The sequence below is a fragment of the Dermochelys coriacea genome, chromosome 6 (assembly GCF_009764565.3).
Source record: "Dermochelys coriacea isolate rDerCor1 chromosome 6, rDerCor1.pri.v4, whole genome shotgun sequence".
NCBI lineage: Eukaryota > Metazoa > Chordata > Testudines > Dermochelyidae > Dermochelys > Dermochelys coriacea.
The window spans coordinates 334,681-357,891 of record NC_050073.1 but is presented as its reverse complement, the minus strand read 5'-3'; the positions used below and the strand labels follow the sequence as shown (position 1 = coordinate 357,891).

The window sequence follows — 23,211 nt, the reverse complement described above, 5'->3', positions numbered from 1 at the left end:
AGGGCAAATGACTGTGGGGAGAAGACTTGGACCCAGTCCCTGCACCCCCCCCCCCCACAGAGGCTGGAGCCGGAGCCACCAGGGATAAGGACATGCGGACACCAGCTGGCAGCAGGACACAGGGTGTGTGATGAGCATGAGAACAGCCATAGTGGGTCAGACCAAAGGTCCACCTAGCCCAGTGTCCTGTCTCCCGACAGCGGCCAGGGCCAGGTGCCCCAGAGGGAATGAACAGACCAGGGAATCATCCAGTGACCCATCCCCTGTCGCTCATTCCCAGCTTCTGGCAAACAGAGGCTAGGGACACCATCCCTGCCCACCCTGGCTAATGGCCATTGGTGGACCTAGCCGCCATGAATCTATCTAGCTCCCTTTTGAACCCCATTATAGTCTTGGCCTTCACAACACCCTCTGGCAAGGAGTTCCACACGTTAACTGTGTGTTGTGTGAAAAAATGCTTTCCGCTCATGATTTTATGGACCTCTGTCATATCGCCCCTTAATCGTCTCTTTTCCAAGATGAAAAGTCCCAGTTTTGTTAATCTCTCCTCTCCATACCCCGATCTTTGTTGCCTTTTTCTGAACCTTTTCCAATTCCAATGTACCCTTTTTGAGATGGGGCGACCACATCTGCCTGCAGTATTCAAGATGTGGGCGTACCATGGATTGATGTAGAGGCAGCATGATATGTTCAGTCTTATCACCTCTCCCTTTCTTGATGACTCCCAGCATTGGTGGTAACAGCTCATTTAGCCCCATCATTGTATGTGTAGAGTTGGGATGATGTTTTCCAATGTGCATCACTTTGCATTTATCAACACAGCATTTTATTCCTTATCCGTGTGCTGCAGCTGGCACCGCGCTGGGCACTGATCACACACTGCGCAGCCCCCTCCCGACACGCCGAACAACAGCCCCCCATGGACGCCCCCCACCCCGCTGTCCCCGCCGAGCTCGCTACCCAGGGTCTCCCAGTGGCACAGCCAGCAGTGCAGGGACATAGACCGACCCCCCCCCCACGGGTGTCCAGCCGTCAGCCCCTGTACCCAGCCGGCCTCCCCCATCTGACATCCGGCCCCAGGGGTCCCCAGCGGCTCAAGTCATCTCAGAGCCCCAGAGGGGAGAGGGGGCCTGTGTCCCCATGTGCGCGCAGGATCCCGGCCCCCCAGATTTGCGGTCACGCCCTGCAGAAGCGAAGCCGTTGCCATGACGTGGGTGTCCCCATCCGTCCCCGGGGATCCCAGCCCCGTTGCTGCGGGAGCTGCGTCCGGGGATGCTGCAAGCCCAGCGGGCGCTGGGCGGACGACCAGCCCCGGACCCGCGGGCTCACGCCTGTGCCGTCCGGTTGGCACTCGCAGCCTCTGCCCGGGCTAGGCGCTCCTCAGCCTCCGGGCTGCCCAGACACTTCTTCACCTCGGCAGCCAGCCGGGCCAGGTGCCGCTGCAGCTCGCTGGCCGAGCGGACGCAGCCCCCGATCACCTCCTCCAGCTGCCGCAGCCGTGGGGCACCCCCGCCCAGGGGGCAGGCGTCGGGAGGCGCCGACGGGTCTGCAACAACAGCACGGCACCGCGTCAGGGTCGCTGCAAGGTCCCGCCCCACGGCAGCCTGCCCCTCTCCCGCCATGGCCTCGCCCCGTGGGCAGGGGCGCTGGCAAGGCGGGTGCGGACATTATGAGTAGCGGGGCAGGTGGGACCTCCCCAGCAGGGGCGACGTGGGGGCAGGAGAGCGGGCCCGTACGGCGGGTCGTGCCCCCAGCAGGGGGCGCCGTGGGGGCAGGAGAACGGGCCGTACGGGCGGGTCGTGCCACCAGCAGGGGGCGCCGTGGGGGCAGGAGAACGGGCCGTACGGGCGGGTCGTGCCCCAGCAGGGGGCGCCGTGGGGGCAGGAGAACGAGCCGTACGGGCGGGTCGTGCCCCCAGCAGGGGGCGCCGTGGGGGCAGGAGAACGGGCCGTACGGCGGGTCGTGCCCCCAGCAGGGGGCGCCGTGGGGGCAGGAGAACGGGCCGTACGGGCGGGTCGTGCCCCCAGCAGGGGGCGCCGTGGGGGCAGGAGAACGGGCCGTAGGGGCGGGTCGTGCCCCCAGCAGGGGGCGCCGTGGGGGCCGGAGAACGGGCCGTACGGGCGGGTCGTGCCCCCAGCAGGGGGCGCCGTGGGGGCAGGAGAACGCGCCGTACGGGCGGGTCGTGCCCCCAGCAGGGGGCGCCGGGGGGGCAGGAGAACGGGCCGTACGGCGGGTCGTGCCCCCAGCAGGGGGCGCCGTGGGGGCAGGAGAACGGGCCGTACGGGCGGGTCGTGCCCCCAGCAGGGGGCGCCGTGGGGGCAGGAGAACGGGCCGTAGGGGCGGGGCGTGCCCCCAGCAGGGGGCGCCGGGGGGGCGGAGAACGGGCCGTACGGGCGGGTCGTGCCCCCAGCAGGGGGCGCAGTGGGGGCAGGAGAACGGGCCGTACGGGCGGGTCGTGCCCCCAGCAGGGGGCGCCGTGGGGGGCAGGAGAACGAGCCGTACGGGCGGGTCGTGCCCCCAGCAGGGGGCGCCGTGGGGGCAGGAGAACGGGCCGTACGGCGGGTCGTGCCCCCAGCAGGGGGCGCCGTGGGGGCAGGAGAACGGGCCGTACGGGCGGGTCGTGCCCCCAGCAGGGGGCGCCGTGGGGGCAGGAGAACGGGCCGTACGGGCGGGTCGTGCCCCCAGCAGGGGGCGCCGTGGGGGCAGGAGAACGGGCCGTACGGCGGGTCGTGCCCCCAGCAGGGGCGCCGTGGGGGCAGGAGAACGGGCCGTACGGGCGGGTCGTGCCCCCAGCAGGGGGCGCCGTGGGGGCAGGAGAACGAGCCGTACGGCGGGTCGTGCCCCCAGCAGGGGGCGCCGTGGGGGCAGGAGAACGAGCCGTACGGGCTGGTCGTGCCCCCAGCAGGGGGCGCCGTGGGGGCAGGAGAACGGGCCGTACGGGCGGGTCGTGCCCCCAGCAGGGGCGCCGTGGGGGCAGGAGAACGAGCCGTACGGGCTGGTCGTGCCCCCAGCAGGGGGCGCCGTGGGGGCAGGAGAACGGGCCGTACGGGCGGGTCGTGCCCCCAGCAGGGGCGCCGTGGGGGCAGGAGAACGGGCCGTACGGGCGGGTCGTGCCCCCAGCAGGGGCGACGTGGGGGCAGGAGAACGAGCCGTACGGGCTGGTCGTGCCCCCAGCAGGGGGCGCCGTGGGGGCAGGAGAACGGGCCGTACGGGCGGGTCGTGCCCCAGCAGGGGCGCCGTGGGGGCAGGAGAACGGGCCGTACGGGCGGGTCGTGCCCCCAGCAGGGGGCGCCGTGGGGGCAGGAGAACGGGCCGTACGGGCGGGTCGTGCCCCCAGCAGGGGGCGACGTGGGGGCAGGAGAACGGGCCGTACGGGCGGGTCGTGCCCCCAGCAGGGGCGCCGTGGGGGCAGGAGAACGGGCCGTACGGGCGGGTCGTGCCCCCAGCAGGGGGCGCCGTGGGGGCAGGAGAACGGGCCGTACGGCGGGTCGTGCCCCCAGCAGGGGGCGCCGTGGGGGCAGGAGAACGGGCCGTACGGGCGGGTCGTGCCCCCAGCAGGGGGCGCCGTGGGGGCAGGAGAACGAGCCGTACGGGCGGGTCGTGCCCCCAGCAGGGGGCGCCGTGGGGGCAGGAGAACGGGCCGTACGGGCGGGTCGTGCCCCCAGCAGGGGGCGCCGTGGGGGCAGGAGAACGGGCCGTACGGGCGGGTCGTGCCCCCAGCAGGGGGCGCCGTGGGGGCAGGAGAACGGGCCGTACGGGCGGGTCGTGCCCCCAGCAGGGGGCGACGTGGGGGCAGGAGAACGGGCCGTACGGGCGGGTCGTGCCCCCAGCAGGGGGCGCCGTGGGGGCAGGAGAACGGGCCGTACGGGCGGGTCGTGCCCCCAGCAGGGGGCGCCGTGGGGGCAGGAGAACGGGCCGTACGGCGGGTCGTGCCCCAGCAGGGGCGCCGGGGGGCAGGAGAACGGGCCGTACGGGCGGGTCGTGCCCCCAGCAGGGGCGCCGTGGGGGCAGGAGAACGGGCCGTACGGGCGGGTCGTGCCCCCAGCAGGGGGCGCCGTGGGGGCGGAGAACGGGCCGTACGGGCGGGGTCGTGCCCCCAGCAGGGGGCGCCGTGGGGGCAGGAGAACGGGCCGTACGGCGGGTCGTGCCCCCAGCAGGGGCGCCGTGGGGGCAGGAGAACGGGCCGTACGGGCGGGTCGTGCCCCCAGCAGGGGGCGCCGTGGGGGCAGGAGAACGGGCCGTACGGCGGGTCGTGCCCCCAGCAGGGGGCGCCGTGGGGGCAGGAGAACGGGCCGTACGGGCGGGTCGTGCCCCCAGCAGGGGGCGCCGTGGGGGCAGGAGAACGAGCCGTACGGGCTGGTCGTGCCCCCAGCAGGGGGCGCCGTGGGGGCAGGAGAACGAGCCGTACGGGCTGGTCGTGCCCCCAGCAGGGGGCGCCGTGGGGGCAGGAGAACGGGCCGTACGGGCGGGTCGTGCCCCCAGCAGGGGGCGCCGTGGGGGCAGGAGAACGGGCCGTACGGGCGGGTCGTGCCCCCAGCAGGGGGCGACGTGGGGGCAGGAGAACGAGCCGTACGGGCTGGTCGTGCCCCCAGCAGGGGGCGCCGTGGGGGCAGGAGAACGGGCCGTACGGGCGGGTCGTGCCCCCAGCAGGGGGCGCCGTGGGGGCAGGAGAACGGGCCGTACGGGCGGGTCGTGCCCCCAGCAGGGGGCGCCGTGGGGGCAGGAGAACGGGCCGTACGGGCGGGTCGTGCCCCCAGCAGGGGGCGACGTGGGGGCAGGAGAACGGGCCGTACGGGCGGGTCGTGCCCCCAGCAGGGGGCGCCGTGGGGGCAGGAGACCGGGCCGTACGGGCGGGTCGTGCCCCCAGCAGGGGGCGCCGTGGGGGCAGGAGAACGGGCCGTACGGGCGGGTCGTGCCCCCAGCAGGGGGCGCCGTGGGGGCAGGAGAACGGGCCGTACGGCGGGTCGTGCCCCCAGCAGGGGGCGCCGTGGGGGCAGGAGAACGGGCCGTACGGGCGGGTCGTGCCCCCAGCAGGGGGCGCCGTGGGGGCAGGAGAACGGGCCGTACGGCGGGTCGTGCCCCCAGCAGGGGGCGCCGTGGGGGCAGGAGAACGGGCCGTACGGGCGGGTCGTGCCCCCAGCAGGGGGCGCCGTGGGGCAGGAGAACGGGCCGTACGGGCGGGTCGTGCCCCAGCAGGGGGCGCCGTGGGGGCAGGAGAACGGGCCGTACGGGCGGGTCGTGCCCCCAGCAGGGGCGCCGTGGGGGCAGGAGAACGGGCCGTACGGCGGGTCGTGCCCCCAGCAGGGGGCGCCGTGGGGGCAGGAGAACGGGCCGTACGGGCGGGTCGTGCCCCAGCAGGGGGCGCCGTGGGGGCAGGAGAACGGGCCGTACGGCGGGTCGTGCCCCCCGCAGGGGGCGCCGTGGGGGCAGGAGAACGGGCCGTACGGGCGGGTCGTGCCCCCAGCAGGGGGCGCCGTGGGGGCAGGAGAACGAGCCGTACGGGCTGGTCGTGCCCCCAGCAGGGGGCGCCGTGGGGGCAGGAGAACGAGCCGTACGGGCTGGTCGTGCCCCAGCAGGGGGCGCCGTGGGGGCAGGAGAACGGGCCGTACGGGCGGGTCGTGCCCCAGCAGGGGGCGCCGTGGGGCAGGAGAACGGGCCGTACGGCGGGTCGTGCCCCCAGCAGGGGGCGACGTGGGGGCAGGAGAACGAGCCGTACGGGCTGGTCGTGCCCCCAGCAGGGGGCGCCGTGGGGGCAGGAGAACGGGCCGTACGGGCGGGTCGTGCCCCCAGCAGGGGGCGCCGTGGGGGCAGGAGAACGGGCCGTACGGGCGGGTCGTGCCCCCAGCAGGGGGCGACGTGGGGGCAGGAGAACGGGCCGTACGGGCGGGTCGTGCCCCCAGCAGGGGGCGCCGTGGGGGCAGGAGAACGGGCCGTACGGGCGGGTCGTGCCCCCAGCAGGGGGCGCCGTGGGGGCAGGAGAACGGGCCGTACGGGCGGGTCGTGCCCCCAGCAGGGGGCGCCGTGGGGGCAGGAGAACGGGCCGTACGGCGGGTCGTGCCCCCAGCAGGGGGCGCCGTGGGGGCAGGAGAACGGGCCGTACGGGCGGGTCGTGCCCCCAGCAGGGGGCGCCGTGGGGGCAGGAGAACGGGCCGTACGGGCGGGTCGTGCCCCCAGCAGGGGGCGCCGTGGGGGCAGGAGAACGGGCCGTCCGGGCGGGTCGTGCCCCCAGCAGGGGGCGCCGTGGGGGCAGGAGAACGGGCCGTACGGGCGGGTCGTGCCCCCAGCAGGGGGCGCCGTGGGGGCAGGAGAACGGGCCGTACGGGCGGGTCGTGCCCCCAGCAGGGGGCGCCGTGGGGGCAGGAGAACGGGCCGTACGGCGGGTCGTGCCCCAGCAGGGGGCGCCGTGGGGGCAGGAGAACGGGCCGTACGGGCGGGTCGTGCCCCCAGCAGGGGGCGCCGTGGGGGCAGGAGAACGGGCCGTACGGCGGGTCGTGCCCCCAGCAGGGGGCGCCGTGGGGGCAGGAGAACGAGCCGTACGGCGGGTCGTGCCCCCAGCAGGGGGCGCCGTGGGGGCAGGAGAACGGGCCGTACGGCGGGTCGTGCCCCCAGCAGGGGGCGCCGTGGGGGCAGGAGAACGGGCCGTACTGGCAGGTCGGTGCCCCCAGCAGGGGGCGCTGTGGCTGCTTTGCCTCCCCCGCCCCGTGCTCACCTGCCACGCGCAGGGTGAGGCTGCCCTGGGCCTGGTCGGGTGGGTAGAGGACGTAGCAGGTCCAGTCCCCGCTGTCGCTGTGGGTGACGCCCTGCAGCACCAGCGAGACGTTCCCGTTCCTCACCTCGTCCTCGGCCAGGCTGAGTCCCGGCCGCGCCGCCCGCACCGCCCCGGCGAACTCCAGCACCGTGCGCCCCTCGTGCCGCCAGTGCACCTGCAGCTGCTCCAGGTCCAGGGGCGGGTAGTCGGCCCCGAAGAGGCACTCCATCACCACGCGCTGCCCTGGGCGCGCCCACACCGGCGAGGGGCCCACGGACACCTGCAGCCAGGCCGCTGCGGGGAGAGGGGCAGGGTCACCCACCCGCTGGGGCTGGTCTGCCATGGGCCTGCTCGCTGCACCGCCAGCCGGGGGTCCCTTCTCCCCCAGCATCCTCTGGGCCGGGGGGTGCCCCATTCACTCCCAGCATCCACTGGAGCGGGAGGGTGTCCCGTTCATTCCCAGCATCCTCTGGGGTGGGGGGGATCCCTCCTGGGGTGGAGTTGCCCCTGCTCCCTGCAGGTCACTTCCCACTGCCCCCAAAGCTTTGGATGGGCCTTGAATCTCTCCAGGCAGGGCCGTTTCTCCAGCCACCTGGCCCTGCCCCCCAGCTCTGTTGGGGTCCCCACACCCTGCCCTGGGGGTGTGATGGGGGGAACTGCCTGGCCCTTCCGCTTTGGGGAAGCAGGGGCAGCTGTCATCTCCCCCCTGAGCTGGCTCCCACCCCCCTCGCCCTCCTGCCTGTCTTGGGCAGAGCCAGGGGGAACCCCCCCAGGGTAGCAAGGGGCCTGTCGCAGGGAGATCCCAGGGCAGTGGGGGGCCCTGTCTTGGGGAGGTCACAGGAACCCCAGGGGCAGTGGGGGGGCCAGTATCAGGGAGGTCACAGGGGAACCCCCATGGGCAGTGGGGGCCAGTCTCAGGGAGACCCAGGACAGTGGGGGGCCCTGTCTCAGGGGAACCCCAATGAGCAGTGGGGGGCCCTGTCTCGAGGAGATCCAGGGCAGCGAGGGGCCCTGTCTCAGGGAGGTCACAGGGGAACCCCAGGGCAGTGAGGGCCCAGTCTCGGGGAGACCCCGGGGCAGTGAGGGGCCAGTCTTGGGGAGACCCCGGGGGACCTGCGGCGGGACTGGCCCCATACTCACCAGCTGCCGTGCAGCATAGGGCCAGCACGGCCCCGCGCAGACACATCTCCGGGGGTGCGTGCAGGGGGCAGGAGGCACCGTCACTGCACCGGCCGTGCCAGGCCTGCACTGATAAAGGGCCAGCCATGTGGCAGGACCCCGATAAGCCCCGAAAGTGGCCAGCATCCCCCTGATTGGCTGCCATGTCCCGTCCCATCCCCCCCAGCCACACCGGTGCCGTCTGCCTGGGTTGTTTTTATCCTGGGGCAGCCGGTGACCTCTTGGGGCCAGGACCCAGGTACCCCCAGGACACCTGTGTCCCCTTCCCATGGCACCCATGTAGGGCTATCCCAGCCAGGCATGGGGGGCGGTTCCCTGCCCCAGGCCTGCTCTGGGTCAGCGTGGGGACCCCAGCCTGGGGGTGGTTCACCCCCCACCCGGCTCTGGGCTCCGCTCCCCTCGGATTATAGTCGCCCCTTCCTGGGGCAGCGCTGGCCGAGCCCAGCCAGGCCTCAGGCAATGCCCTGGACATGGGACACCCTCTGCTCCCTCCAGGGCAGCGTCCAATCAGGGAGAGGGGCCGGACCCTGCACCCCCTGGGATGGGGCAGCCCCCGTTCCCCTCCCAGGGGGCCTGTCCCACCGCCCCAGACACAGAGAATGTGGGGCTGGGATGGGGGCTCAGCGGCGGGGTTCACCCCCCTGACCCCCACATCACAGACGAGGACATGGACTGTGCAGCACCACCAGCTTTATTCAGACAACAGCTCACAACCTGCGTCCCGGTGCTGTCCAATGGGACCATCCTAAAGATGAACCCCCTTCCCCCCATCCCCCCAATGCACAGCTCCCCACAGCATCCCCCCCAGAGCACAGCCCCCCCCCACAGTGTCCCCCAGTGCACAGCCCCTGCCTGGGTCGCCTTGCTGAGGGGCCCCACTATGTCCACGGCCACCTTCTGGAAGGGCTCCTCTATGATGGGGAAAGGTCTCAGTGGGGCTTTACACTTATCCCGGCCTTCCCCCCGTCTCTGGCAGGACTCACAGGACCTGCAGTGCTGCTGGACAGCGTTAAAGTCCCTGGGCTGGTCAAACTTCTGCCGGGTGCGCCTGATGCTCCACAAGGGGGATATCGTGGGCCAAGTACAACAGTCTGCGGCGGTACCTCTGGGGAACCATCAACTGCCTCCTGGCTTTCCAAGGTTCAGTTTTCCTGGAACCAGCCCATTCCCGGTACAGGAATCCCTTCTCCCCCTGGAATCTCTCCCGGTGGTCCTCCCACTGGGATCCTGCACCACTGTGGCCAGCCAGGGCCCTCACCTTCTCCAAGGAGGGATCCTCCTGCAACTCCATCTGGAATTCAGCTGCTGGGTTTGAGGCTACAGCCCTGGTTGGCAGTGCCTCAGTGTCCCCACCTTGGGGCGGAGGCTCTGGCCCAGCCCAGTCAAGCCCTGCCCTCGGTGCTTCAGTTCCCCCCTTCGGGATGTCCTGCATCCCTCGCTTGCTCCGGCTCCAGGTAAGGACCAGGGCACTCTGAGTGCCCTCCAGCCAGCTCCAAGTCGTTACCCATGAGCACCTTGGTAGGCAGGTAATTGTGCACCCCGACCTCTTTCGGTCCCTCCTTAGCCCCCCCATTTCAGGTGTATCCTCGCTGCCGGCACCTTGACGGGGGGCCCGAATACTCCCCTCAGGGTCATGTAGGCATCGGGCACTAGCTGGTCTGGGCCCACCACCTGGGGCCACGCTAGTGTCACCTCAGCACCCATGTCCCAGAACCTCTGGACGCTCCTTCCCCCCACCTCAATGGGGATGAGGTGGTGATCGTCCCCCGGGGCCTGTCCCAGGCTCACCCAGAGGATGGAGTACGGGTGCTCTGGACCCGGAGCCCCGCCTTCCCCTGCGGGCCTGGCCTAGTGGTCCGCTCCCCCTGGCACAGCCCTCTTGACTGTGGCCCCCCGGCCCGGCGGTGCCCCCTCTCTCCACCCAGTTGACACCCCGCGGGTTCTGCTTGGCTGACATTTCCTTCCTCTTCAGGCCTTGCCCCACCTCGTGTCCCTTTGGCCACAGTAATTACACTTCAGGTCCCTCAAGTCCCACGAGGGGGGTCGGCCCGCCCCGGCATTCCCGGGCACCCCTGAGTTGGGCTTCCTGGAGTCCCACCTTGGAGAGGTCTTTGGGTGACTCCCCTTCTGAGTCCCTGATGTGGGTCTCCCTCCTGTCCCCGATCTGCTGTCCACAAACTCATCTGCTAGAGACCCCGCCCTGCGCAGATCTTTGGGCTCCCGGTCTCCTAACCCCATCTTCAGGTCTGGAGGGCAGATGTCCTACAGCTGCTCCAACCCCACCAGGTGATACCCGTCCCCTGCGGTCGTGGCCCCTGCGCCCTTTCCCCACTTGCGGAGATATTCCCCCAGCAGGTTGGCGACCTCCTTATAAGGGACCCTTAGGGTCTTGCGCACACCCCGGAATCGTTTCCTGTACGCCTTGAGGGTCAGCTCAAAGCAGAGGGTCAGCAGCAAAGCTGGTTTGACCAGGTCAGAGTCCCCTGTCTCATTACCATCCATTTGGCTGAACCCCTCTAGGGCCTTGGGACCCAGCAGGGGGGTCAGACAGCAGAGCCTATCTACGGGGTCAGTCTGGTTCAGACCACAAACCTTCTCAAAGGCTGTGAGATAGGCATCGATATCCCCCTGTCACGGCGTCCCCCGGCGATGCTCTGGAGCTGCTTCCTACGAAGCCAGGCAGGACTCCGGGGAAGTCTCCTCTCTGGGAGCAGCCTGTCTGCGGGACACTCAGCTCACCCGGCTTCCCCCTTCCTGGGTCTGACCTCGGAGCATCCAGCATCCTCTGCCCTCCGTGCGCTTCCCACAGCGAGTCCGCCCGGGCGGGGTCCTGGGGAAGCCAGAGGGTCCTGCCCCCCAACTCCGCAGTCAGACGTGACTCTCAGCCAGCCAGTAAAACAGAAGGTTTATTAGACGACAGGAACATGGTCTAACACAGAGCTTGTAGGTACAGAGAACAGGATGCCTCATTCTGGGGGGGCAGTGAGCCAGACAACCCCGTCTGCACTTCACTCCATGTCCCCAGCCAGCCCCAAACTGACTCCCTCTCCAGCCCCCCCTCCTCTGGGCTTTGTCCCTTTCCCGGGCCAGGAGGGCACCGGATTCCTTTGTTCTCCAACCCTTTAGCTCTCACCTGGCAGGGGGGAAGGGCCAGGCCATCAGTGGCCAGGAAACAGGGTGTCGGCCATTCTCTGTGTCCAGACCCCTGCACACACCTGCCCCCTTGGGCTCTGCAACGATCATACACCCTTATTCCACCACCTAGATACTTAAGAAGTGCCTAGGGGAAACTGAGGCACTCCCACACTATTCAGAGGAAACATTAGGAACAGTCCCGCTTCGTCACAGCCGCCACTGGCCAGAACCAACTCCCAAGCTGGGCCTCCTGGTCACCTGTCGCTGGGGTCTCCTTTCTTCAGGCCATTGGCTGGGGTCCCAAGTTCTCTCACTGGTCCTCTGTACCAACAAACTCCCTCTCCCATCCCCTCGTTAAACCTGTAACACTCAGGGAAACTGAGTCCCACCCCCTCTGCATGCAAACCAGTGAAAAAAACAAGGAAAACCCAAGAAACCCCCCCACTTCGTGACCAAAATGACAATTTTCCACCAAATTTAAATTTTCCACTTTGTCATTTAAAACATGGTCAAACTTTCTATCGTCAATAAAACTCTTTGATTTCTGAGACCAGAAGAATCTCCAGAAGCAGGGCAGGTTCCCGCTGTGGGATGAAAAGCCAGGAAAGGTTTGCAGGAAATTTTAAAAAAATTAATTCCCCGTGAGAAGTGTGTGGCATTTTCTGTCCCTCTCTGCTGAGGGGTACACAGCCCGCTAGGGAACCGGGCTGGCTCCTGGCTCTGACACCCCCAGGCGCCTGAACCAAGCCCACCTGGGCAGGTTTCCAGGTGGGGCAGGGGCGCTCTGGGCAATCACTTCCCGGCAGCATGTCCAGAACCGACACCATCACCCGAAGGGCCGAGCTTAGCACCCCTCGGAGCCGGGAGCCTGGCCAGTGCTGAGCCATCACCCACCTCCAGGCTGGGCCTGAACCGAGCCAGACCCAGAGCAGAGAGACACTCGCTGGGCCAAGAGACAACGAGCAGGGCTGGGACAGCGAACTCCAGCCTGAAACACATGGGTGACAGGTGGGAGCTGTCGTAGGTACCGGTAATGGGGGGGGTCCCCCAACCCCAGGGCTCCCGGACCTACCCCGGGGGGATCCCCCCATCTCCCAGCCCCCCCCATTGCTTGGCTCTCCCCTCTCCCACCCCCCAGGCAATTCCGCTCCCCACGACGGGTCCTTCCCTGGGTCCCTGCCCTGATCTCTGCGCGGTGGGTTGGTGGCGCTCGGAGCCCCGAGATGTGGGTCCCGCCCAGCCCCGCATCCTGCCCTTATCTCGCCCGCCCAGCCAGGCTCGGCTGCCGAAGCGAAAGTAATTGGTGCTGGGGCCGCCCCGCCCCGCACGATGCCCCTCACCATGGCGCCTGGCCTCCTCCTCCTGCTGCTGCTGGCGAGCGGGGCCCGTGAGTAGCCGCCAGGGCCGCCCCTGCTCCCCTGGGGGCCACTTCTCTGCTCCCCGCCCCAGACCCTGCCCCAGACGGGCAGCGTCGGCAGGAAACCAGGCTCCGGCTTCCCCCTGGCGGGCTGGGCGCAGGGTCCCACGGGGGCTAGGGGGGTCTCCGAGCCGGAGGGGCTGGTGGGTGAAAGTGGGAACCAGGACTCCTGGGTTCTCTCCCTGGCTCCGGGAGGGGAGTGGGTGTGGTGGTTAGAGCAGCGGGGGCTGGGAGCCAGGACTCCTGGGTTCTCTCCCTGGCTCTGGGAGGGGAGTGGGGTATGGTGGTTAGAGCAGAGGGGGCTGAGAGCCAGGACTCCTGGGTTCTATCCTGGCTCTGGGAGGGGGGTGGGGTCGGGTGGTTAGAGCAGAGGGGGCTGAGAGCCAGGACTCCTGGGTTCTATCACACATTGGCACACCCCATGGCCAGGCCCCACCACAAACCCACGTCGCGCTCCCTCTGGGCTGTTCCTGCCCCCCAGACCCTTCGCACCCATCACCCGCAAACTGCCCTGGGGTTCTGGGACTAAATCTGCCCGCCAGCCCCCCCCCGCCCCCAGGGACCAGCTCAGTGCTGACGCCAGGGACCTGGGGCCTCCACCGAGGAGCTGGCAAGGGGGGTGTCATGGTCACAGAATTGGTTCATGCTGCTGGGGGGTGCACAGAGCCCTGACCAAATCAGCCCTGAGGGTTGCCCGATTAGTAAGAAGGCAGGTCGGGCAGGTGGTGCTGGCTTTGGGGATTGGGTGTGGTGCTGACGTGGGGGTCAGACACAGGGCAGGGGTCCTGCTCCCCACCCCATCCCTGCATGGGAACAGCTGGGGTGAGGGTGGCCCCTGAGGGGAGCTTGAAGTAGGAGGCTCAGGCAGGGGGACAGAGGGGGCTGGGCCGGGGGCAGATGGGGCCAGGGGCTCAGGCTGAGGGGCACAGGGGATGGGTGGGGGGCTGGGGCAGTGAGCGGGGGCTGGGAACTGTGTCAGGGCCCCACCACAAGCTGCTGCGCAAACAGGAAGCTCCTCACTTCCTCTGCCTGCGCCCGCGGGAACCCAGCACCCGGCCCACATGGGACACGAGGCTGCCAGGCCTCAGCCTGGGGCCCCCACCTTCCCCCTGGGCGCTGACTGGCCCTCGCAGAGAGGATGTGGGCTCCCGTAGTGCTGGGGGGCTCAGTCCCTGGGAGGGGGTGGGGGCTCCCTCCCGGGCTGCCCCACCCCTGTCCCCATGCCCCACAGAGCGGCAAGTAACCCTGTCTGTCTGTCTGTCTGTGCAGGGGGTGCCCTGGTGGTCTCCGTCCCCACCTCCCGGGTGCAGGCCCAGCCAGGCTCAGACGTGCTCCTGGGCTGTCACTTCTCCATGGGAGGGGCCGTGGACCTGATGGAGCTGGTGGTGCAGTGGAAGCTGGGGAACAGCCTGGTGGCCGAGTTCGATAACGTCCCATTGTACCCCAGGGCCGGGGCTAGCCTGTCCCTGGAGTGGCTGCGGGTCGGCAACGCTTCCCTTCTCCTCCCGCGGGTGGGGGACACCGATGCCGGGCTCTACACCTGCATAGTCATCGTCCCCCCGAACCGGGAGAGTCGGCAGGTGGAGCTGTGCGTGGAAGGTAACTGTGGGGGGCAGGGTCCCAGGGCAGAGCCCAGAGGGGCATGGCTCCAGGGTTGGGTCAGCCGCTACTAAGCCACCTCCCCAGCAGGGCAGCAGCTGCCCCCTCCCCATGGCCTGGACAAGTCTCCGTGGGCAGCACCGTGGCAGGGCGGAGGAGGAGGTGGGGAATGGATTGGGGTGGTTGGGGCGGATGGAGAGATGGGGGGCAGATGAGGGTTGGTAGGGGGCGGATGAAGGGGTCTGGGCCCCACTGACTCTCCCCGCCAGCCCCGCCCCATGTCTCAGTGCGGGGCACCGAGGTGAGGGTCGGCGAGCAGAACCACGTGATCTGCAGCGTGAGCAACTTCTACCCCGGGAGCGTGAGCGTCGCTTGGCTGCGGGACGGGCTGATTGTGGCGGGCTCCAAGACACCCCCCGGCCAGCTGGGCCCCACCGGCCTGTACAGCACGACCAGCATCCTCCCGCTCGTGCCCAGCATCCCCGACGCCAGCGCCAACTACTCCTGCCACGTGCAGCACGTCGCCCTGGAGGCGCCGATCCAAGCAGCCTTCCGGCTGAGCGTGTTCTGTGAGTCACCCCACAGCACCCCCACTTCTCTACATGCCTCCGAAGCACCCCCACTGCCCATCCCCCACCAGAGCCCCATCCCCCCACTGCACTTCACCCCCTGCTGCACCCCCACTTCTCTACATGCCTCCACAGCACCCCTCACTGCCCATCCCCCACCAGAGCCCCATCCCCCCCACTGCACCTCACCCCCCGCTGCACCCCCACTTCTCTACATGCCTCCACAGCACCCCTCACTGCCCATCCCCCACCAGAGCCCCATCCCCCCCACTGCACCTCACCCCCCGCTGCACCCCCACTTCTCTACATGCCTCCACAGCACCCCTCAATGCCCATCCCCCACCAGAGCCCCATCTCCCCACTGCACCCCACCCCACACAACCCTATCCTCCCCACAACACCCCATCCCCGCCAGCTCCCTGTCCCCACTGCACCCCCCAGCACCCCATCCCCACCAGAGCCCCATTCCCCCCCTGCACTCCACAGAACCCCATCACCTCGCAGCACTGCCCATCCCCCGCCATAGCCCCATCCTCTCACAGCACTGGCCATCCCCCACCAAACCCCCATCCTCCCATTGCAGCCCACCCCACAGAACCCCATCCTCCCCACAACACCCCATCCCCTCACAGCACTGCTCATCCCCTGCCAGCCCCCCAGTCCCGTGCTGCACCCCCCCACAGCACCCCATCCCCACCAGACCCCCATCCCCCCCACAAAACCCTGTCCCCCTCACAGCACTGCCCCCTCACAGCACTGCCCATCCCCCACCAGAGCCCCACCCTCCCCACAGCACTGCCCATCCCCCCCTACACGCCCCCCCACAGAACCCCACCCCATACTGCACTCCAACAGCACCCCATCCCTCCACAGCCCCGTCCCATAGTGCACCCCCACAGCACCCCCATTCTCCCCACAGCACCCCCATGCCCCTACAGCACTGCCCATCCCCTGCCAGAGCCCCGTCCCCTGTACAGCTCCCCCTCCCTGTACAGCACCCCATTCCCACGCAGCGCCCCCTGCTGTGCTTTGGGGCCCCATTCCTTCCACCTGCCCCCCCAGGTGCCTGTTCCCCTGCCCCTACCTAGAGGGCCCCCCATGAAAGTCACCTCTGGGGGCCCAGACCCTGGGGTGGGAGCCCAGCGCCCTGACCCTGTTTCCTGCCCAGCAGCCCCGCCTCGGCTGACCCTGCTGCAGCCCCTGGTAACGTTGGAGGGGCAGGTCACTCTGCAGTGCCTGGTGAGCGGCTACCACCCCGCCGAGATCAGGGTGCAATGGCTGCGGGACGGGGTGCCCCTGCTCACCATGGAGTCGCCCCCCACAAAGGAACCCAACGGATCCTTCGCGCTCCGCAGCAGCTGCATCCTCGACCGTCCAGAGAGCAATGCCCAGGCCAACTTCGCCTGCCGTGTGCAGCACCTGGCGCTGGCCACCCCGCTGGAGCACACAGCTGTCTGGAGAGGTCAGTGTGGCGGGCTGGGGGCCGGAAGGCATAGGCGTCGACTTCCCCTCTGCCTGGTGGGTGCTTGACCCCTCCCCGCCCCGGCCCACCTCTTCCCGCCCCTGCACCGCCCTTGCCCCGCCCTCATCCCAACCCTTCACCCACCTCCCCACCCCTGCCCCGCCTCTTCTCCGCCTCCTCCCCGAGCGGCCGCTTCCCCGCTCCTCCCCCTCTCTCCCAGAAAGTCTTAATTGCCGCCAAACAGCTGCTAGGTGGCAGGAAACGTGGGGAGGAGCAGGGACGCGCCACATTGGGGGGGAGGAGGTGAGGCAGGGACAGAGGGAGCTTGGCTGCTGGTGGGTGCAGAGCACCCACTAATTTTTCCCTGTGGGTGCTCCAGCCCCGGAGAACCCATGGAGTTGGCGCCTATGCCAGAAGCGGGGAGTGGTCTTACCCCTGGTTACCGAGTGTGGGGGAGTCAGGGCCCTGCACCCCCCACTTCCTGTGATTCACTGTGACTCTCAGCCAGCCAGGAAAACAGAAGGTTTATTAGACGACAGGAACATGGTCTAACACAGAGCTTGTAGGTGCAGAGAACAGGACCCCTCCTGGGCAGATTGGCTGGCTGGGTCCATTTTGGGGGGGCAGTGAGCCAGACAACCCTGTCTGCACTTCACTCCATGTCCCCAGCCAGCCCCAAACTGAAAGTCTCTCCAGCCCCTTGTCATCTGGGCTTTGTCCCTTTCCCAGGCCAGGAGGGCACCCGATTAGTTTGTTCTCTAACCCTTTTGCTCTCACCTTGCAGGGGGGAAGGGCCCAGGCCATCAGTTGCCAGGAAACAGGGTGTCGGCCATTCTCTGTGTCCAGACCCCTGCACCCACCTGCTCTCTAGGGCTCTGCAAGGATCATACACCCTTATCCCACCACCTAGATACTTAAGAACTGCCTAAGGGAAACTGAGGCACCCCACACTATTCAGAGGAAACATTAAGAACAGTCCCGCTTCGTCACACCTTCAGCATCCCCTACCCCACTGTGTGCTTCCCACAGTGAGTCTGCCCAAGCGGGGCTCCTGGGGAAGCCCCGGGGCCCTGCCCCCCAACTCTGCTGTCAGACGTGACTCACAGCCAGCCAGGAAAACAGAAGGTTTATTAAATGACAGGAACATGGTCTAACACAGAGCTTGTAGGTACAGAGAACAGGCCCCCTCAGCTGGGGTCCATCTTGGAGCCAGGGAGTCCAGACCCCTGATCTGGGCCTCCCTCGCTTTCCCCAGCCAGCTCCAAACTGAAACTCTCCAGCCCCTTCTCTGGCCTGCGTCTCTCTCCTGGGCCAGGAGGCCACTTGATCTCTTTGCTCTCCAACACCTCCAGTTGGCACCTTTGCAGGGGAGGGGCCCAGGCCATCAGTGGCCAGGAGACAGGGTGTCGGCCATTCTCTATGCAGACACCATCACACTGGCCCTCTAGGGCTCTGCAGCCATCACACCCCCTGATCCCACCACCTAGATACTTACGAACTGCCTAGGGGAAACTGAGGCACACACACAGTATTCAGAGAGAACATTAAGAATAGTCCCACTTTGTCACCCCCCCCGCCCCTCCCAGCCCAGCCGGCCTCAGCATCGCTCCCTGCTCTGCTGCCCCCTTCCCTGGCATTAGCCCCTCCCTGCTCCCCTAACTGTGTTAAAATTACCAGCCTTCACTGTCATCTGCGCCCGCTAGTGCCAGGGTGTGGGGAGCGTGTGAGCAGTCATAGAATCCTAGAATCTCAGGGTTGGAAGGGATCTCAGGAGGTATCTAGTCCCACCCCCTGCTCAAAGCAGGACCAATCCCCAACTAAATCATCCCAGCCAGGGCTTTGTCAAGCCTGACCTTAAAAACTTCTCAGGAAGGAGATTCCACCACCTCCCTAGGTAACGCATTCCAGTGTTTCACAACCCTCCTAGTGAAAAAGTTTTTCTCAATATCCAACCTAAACCTCCCCCACTGCAACGTGAGACCATTACTCCTCGTTCTATCATCTGCTAATACTGAGAACAGTCTAGATCCATCCTCTTTGGATCCCCCTTTCAGGTAGTTGAAAGCAGCTATCAAATCCCCTCTCATTCTTCTCTTCCGCAGACTAAACAATCCCAGTTCCCTCAGCCTCTCCTCATAAATCATGTGCTCCAGCCCCCTAATCATTTTCGTTGCCCTCCGCTGGACTCTCCAATTTGTCCACATCCCTTCTGTAGTGGGGGGCCCAAAACTGGACGCAGTACTCCAGGTGTGGCCTCACCAGTGCCGAATAGAGGGGAATAATCACATACCTCGATCGGCTGGCAATGCCCCTACTTATACATCCCAAATTGCCATTAGCCTTCTTGGCAATGAGGGCACCCTGCTGACTCCTAGCCAGCTTCTCGTCCACTGTAACCCCAAGGTCCTTTTCTGCAGAACGGCTGCCTAGCCACTCGGTCCCTAGTCTGTAGCGGTGCATGGGATTCTTCCGTCCTAAGTGCAGGACTCTGCACTTGTCCTTGTTGAACCTCATCAGATTTCTTTTGGCCCAATCCTCCAATTTGTCTAGGTCCCTCTGTATCCTATCCCTACCCTCCAGCATATCTACCTCTCCTCCCAGTTTAGTGTCATCTGCAAACTTGCTGAGGGTGCAATCCACACCATCCTCCAGCTCATTAATGAAGATATTGAACAAAACCAGGCCCAGGGCTGACCCCTGGGGCACTCTGCTTGATACCGGTTGCTAACTAGACATGGAGCCATTGATCACTACCTGTTGAGCCCGACAATCTAGCCAGCTTTCTGTCCACCTTATAATCCATTCATCCAGCCCATACTTCTTAACTTGCTGGCAAGAATACTGTGGGAGATCGTATCAAAAGCTTTGCTAAAGTCAAGATATATCACATCCACTGCTTTCCCCATATCCACAGAACCAGTTATCTCATCATAGAAGGCAATCAGGTTGGTCAGGCATGACTTGCCCTTGGTGAATCCATTTTGATTGTTCCTGATCATCTTCCTCTCCCCCAAGTGCTTCAAAATGGATTCCTTGAGGACCTGCTCCATGATTTTGCCGGGGACTGAAGTGATCTGACTGGTCCGTAGTTCCCCAGGTTCTCCTGCCATGTGGGGAGTTGCCTTGGTCTGTGTTTTGGGAGCTTGTGCGGTATCTGGGATTCCGAACACTGAACCCTCTCCACACCGCAGCCTCCCGGCAGGAGCCTGCATAGGGCCTAACTGCTCTGGGCATGGGGCCGGGAGCGGAGCACTAATACTGTCTCTCTCCCCGGCAGTCCCCGCCTGCCCCAAGTCATGGACATGGACATGGGTGGGAACCATGCTGCTCCTGCTGCTGCTCCTCGCGTGGGTCGTGTGCCAGTGCTGTAACATCAGCAGTAAGTGGACCTGGACCCCATCCCTGAGCGGTTACCCCCCCACACACCCACCTTCACACTCTCCCTCTCGCTGCCCCAGCACCTCCTCCCGCTGCCCCCCCGCCCCATGACCTCCTCCCTCCGGCTCACGCCCTCCCGCTGCCCCCCTCCGCCCGCCCCACAACCTCCTCCCTCCGGCTCATGCCCTCCCACTGCCCCCCCACCCCACGACCTTCGGCTCATGCCCTCCCGCTGCCGCCCCTGCCCCACAACCTCCTCCCTCTGGCTCATGCCCTCCCGCTGCCCCTCCACCCCATGACCTCCAGCTCACGCCCTCCCCCTGCCCCACGACCTCCTCCCTCCGGCTCATGCCCTCCCGCTGCCCCCCTTACCCCACGACCTCCGCCTCACCCCCTCCCCCTGCCCCACAACCTCCTCCCTCCAGCTCACACCCTCTCCCTGCCCCACACCTGCTCACCCCAGCCTGACGCCTGCCTCTCCCCACAGTGTCCGAGATCCGTCAGGGGCAGTGTTGGCTGGAGGGCAGCATCACCGTGCTGTGGTGCGAGGTGGAGGGCCGGCTCCAGGCCACAGACCATCTGGCCTGGGCGAGGCTGTGCCTGGAGAAGGAGTCTGGGTGGCCCGGGGAGCTGAGTGCGCCCATGCAGAAGTGGGAGTCGGACCAGCACCAGGTGTTGACATGGCGGTGCCCCCTCCGGCTGGGCAGGGAGCGGCTCATGTCTTGTCTGATCGTCTGCCCTGCGGGGAGCAGCGAAGACACCTTCGCCTGCACGTTCCAGCCAGGCACGGCCGGCAGGCAGGTTCAGCAGAGGCTCATCACTGTCTCCAGTGTGCAGGGGGGTAAGTGGAGCAGGGACGGGGTTGTGGGGGGCGGCAGAGCGGATGCTGGACAGAGGGCAGCAGGAGGCTGTGCGGTGCAGGGATTGGGGTGCCCTGGGGAGGCAAGGGTATGTGGTGCATAGTAGGGGCACAGAATATAGGGGGAGGGGATGGGGGTTCTGCAGGATATGGGGGGCAGTGGGGGGCGTGTAGGGGAAGGGATATGGGTTACAGGATGCTCAGGAAAGGGGGTGAGGTGCAGGGGGAGGAGTGCAGGGTATATGGGGTGCAGTGGGGTGGAATATGGAGCCCAGGAAGCAGGGTGAAGCGGGGGATGGGAAGGGTGCAGGATATATGGGGTGCAGTGGGGCGGGATATGGGGCGCAGGACACATAGCGAAGGGGTGGGCTCTGTGTGCTTTCAGCTCCTTGGGGCCCCAGGCTATGCCCCCAACATGGTGGGGATTCTGCCCAGCCCTCTGGGAGCCATCTTTGACCCCCTCCCCTCCTTCCAGTCACGCCGGATATGGATCTCAGCAGCTGCCTGTGAGGGCCCGGAGCAGCACGGGTGGCCCCACGCTGACGAACGCCTGCCGGGACTCAGCCCATGGCATTCACCAGGGAGGGGACCAGCGCCTGGGGAAGGTGCCTTAGCCAAGCACAGGGCCCCTTCTGGCCTTGGACTCGATGGCCCGTGGAAATCTGGAGTGGGAAGGGGGTACAGAGGGAGGGGAGAACGTGAGTGGGGGATCCTGGGAGGCAGAGCTGGGTGTCACAGGGTCCCCGGGCGATGCTCTGGAACTGCTCCCGACGCAGCCAGTCAGGACTCTGGGAAGTCTCCTCTCTGGGAGCAGCCTGTCTGCAGGACACACAGCTCACCCGGCTTCCCCCTTCCTGGGTCTGACCTCGGAGCATTCACCATCCTCTGCCCCTCCGTGCGCTTCCCACAGTGAGTCCGCCCAGGCGGGGTCCTGGGGAAGCCAGAGGGTCCTGCCCCCCAACTCTGCAGTCAGACGTGACTCTCAGCCAGCCAGTAAAACAGAAGGTTTATTAGACAACAGGAACATGGTCTAACACAGAGCTTGTAGGTGCAGAGAACAGGACCCCTCAGCTGGGTCCATTTTGGGGGGCAATGAGCCAGACAACCCCGTCTGCACTTCACTCCACATCCCCAGCCAGCCCCAAACTGAAACTCTCTCCAGACCCCCCCCCCCCGGCTTTGTCCCTTTCCCGGGCCAGGAGTTCACCGGATTCCTTTGTTCTCCCACCCTTTAGCTCTCACCTTGCGGGGGGGCGGGGAGGGAAGGGCCCAGGCCATCAGTTGCCAGGAAACAGGGCGTTGGCCATTCTCTGTATCCAGACCCCTGCCCACACCTGCCCTGTAGGGCTCTGCAAGGATCACCCTTATCCCACCACCTAGATACTTAAGAACTGCCTAGGGGAAACTGAGACACCCCCACACTATTCAGAGGAAACATTAAGAACAGTCCCGCTTCGTCACACTGGGGTTGCCGGATGTTCAGTTTTTGATCAGAACATCTGGTGGAAAAGGGACCCTGGCGGCTCCGGTCAGCTCTGCTCACCGGGCCATTAAAAGTCCGGTCAGTGGCGCTGCAGGGCTAAGGCAGGACCTCTGCCCGGCTTTGCACAGCTCTTGGAAGCAACCGGCATGTCCCTCCAGCTCCTAGGTGTAAGGGCAGCCATAGGGGCTCCGTGCGCTGCCCCCACCCCCGAGCGCTGGCTCCACAGCTCCCATTGGACAGGAACCACAGTCAGTGGGAGCTGCGGAGGTGACGCCTGCAGGCGTGGGCCCCTGGGCCCCTCCAGCTGGAGGACAAAGGGCCGAGGAGGGGCCAGGTGGGGCTGTTTAGTGGGGGTGGTTGGAAGCCGGGGAGACGGTCTGGGACTGGCACTAAAGGGGGTCAGAGGCTTGGGGGTCCCCCAATGGACCTTGCTGTAATGCTCCGCTCTCTGTATTAAGTAAAAATGTATTTTCACTGTATTTTCCACCAAATGCATCCGATGAAGTGAGCTGTAGCTCACGAAAGCTTATGCTCAAATAAATTTGTTAGTCTCTAAGGTGCCACAAGTCCTCCTTTTCTTTTTGCGAATACAGACTAACAAGGCTGCTACTCTGAAACCTGTGTTAAGTAGACTCTCTTTGCTGTCCCCCAGACAGCTAATAAACCCTCCTGCTGTCACCGCTGGCTGGAAATCCCTCCAGAGTCAGGGAGTCAGGTGCATTTCTCTCTTTGCGGGGGTGAGGCTTCCCCAGGGGTCCAGTCCAGGTGGGCTCTCTGAGGGGGGCTCACAGCGTGACACTGGGGTGCTGACGGTGCCGAGGTTTGGTCCCCAGAGGCGGGGAAGCCGAGGGGCTGACCCCAGCAAGAGTGGGACCCTATGAGGGCTGACGCACTGCCAGGCTTCTCCTAGGGACTGCTCCAGAGCCGTGTGTGAGCAGAGGGCCTGTGGATCCGGGACACTGTCATCGGCCTTATGCTCGGGCCTCCCCACACCTGCCCTGCTGTCTGCCCGTGTGTTAAGGTGGGAATTATCAGCTGCCCCTTCCCCCATGCCCCGAGATCAGGGCCTGTTGTGCGGGGCGCTGCATCAAACCCCAGTGGCCCAGGCCCTGACCCAAGGAGCTCACCCTCTGAACAGACAAAGGGCAGGAAGGAAAAGGGAGACACCCAGGGGGGAAGGGGCCTGCCCATGATCACACAAAAAGTTTGGGGCAGAAGTGGGGATAGACCCCAGGAGTCCTGGCCCCCAGCCCCCCACTCTAACTCACCAGACCCCACTCAGTGTTGTGCCATTCACCTCATATTCTTCACAGTAATGTAATATTATTATGAGAGGAGTATGGCATAATCATGGTGTATTTTGTGCAAGATAAGGCAGGTGA

The 23,211-nt window shown here is 66.4% G+C and overlaps 2 protein-coding genes across 2 annotated transcripts; one reads left to right on the top strand and one right to left on the bottom strand.

The window, feature by feature from the left end:
• Positions 1-803: 803 nt before the first annotated feature.
• On the bottom strand, positions 804-8,087 carry LOC119857210. The gene is made up of 3 exons (XM_038405810.2): positions 7,889-8,087; positions 6,710-7,042; positions 804-1,546 (listed from the first exon to the last, which is right to left on the bottom strand). Exons 1-3 carry the CDS (start codon positions 8,082-8,084, stop codon positions 1,326-1,328), a joined length of 750 nt encoding a protein of 249 aa, XP_038261738.1. The 5' UTR covers positions 8,085-8,087; the 3' UTR covers positions 804-1,325.
• Positions 8,088-12,305: 4,218 nt separating this feature from the next.
• On the top strand, positions 12,306-21,815 carry LOC119857209 (limbic system-associated membrane protein-like). Its single transcript, XM_043517027.1, has 7 exons — positions 12,306-12,449; positions 13,749-14,078; positions 14,348-14,647; positions 15,819-16,109; positions 19,387-19,488; positions 19,975-20,328; positions 20,822-21,815. The coding sequence occupies exons 1-7, from the start codon at positions 12,392-12,394 to the stop codon at positions 20,854-20,856; spliced, it is 1,470 nt and encodes a 489-aa protein (XP_043372962.1). The 5' UTR covers positions 12,306-12,391; the 3' UTR covers positions 20,857-21,815.
• Positions 21,816-23,211: the final 1,396 nt, after the last annotated feature.

What these genes read in the sequence shown, in the direction of transcription:
- LOC119857210 (XM_038405810.2), bottom strand. Translation starts at nt 8,084, where the DNA reads ATGGGACGGGACATGGCAGCCAATCAGGGGGATGCTGGCCACTTTCGG. An exon ending in CCTATGCTGCACGGCAGCTG is followed by an intron (nt 7,043 to 7,888) that starts GTGAGTATGGGG and finishes CTCTCCCCGCAG; the next exon opens with CGGCCTGGCTGCAGGTGTCC. An exon ending in CCTCACCCTGCGCGTGGCAG is followed by an intron (nt 1,547 to 6,709) that starts GTGAGCACGGGG and finishes CTGTTGTTGCAG; the next exon opens with ACCCGTCGGCGCCTCCCGAC.
- LOC119857209 (XM_043517027.1), top strand. Translation starts at nt 12,392, where the DNA reads ATGCCCCTCACCATGGCGCCTGGCCTCCTCCTCCTGCTGCTGCTGGCG. An exon ending in GGTGGAGCTGTGCGTGGAAG is followed by an intron (nt 14,079 to 14,347) that starts GTAACTGTGGGG and finishes TCTCCCCGCCAG; the next exon opens with CCCCGCCCCATGTCTCAGTG. An exon ending in CCAGTGCTGTAACATCAGCA is followed by an intron (nt 19,489 to 19,974) that starts GTAAGTGGACCT and finishes CTCTCCCCACAG; the next exon opens with TGTCCGAGATCCGTCAGGGG.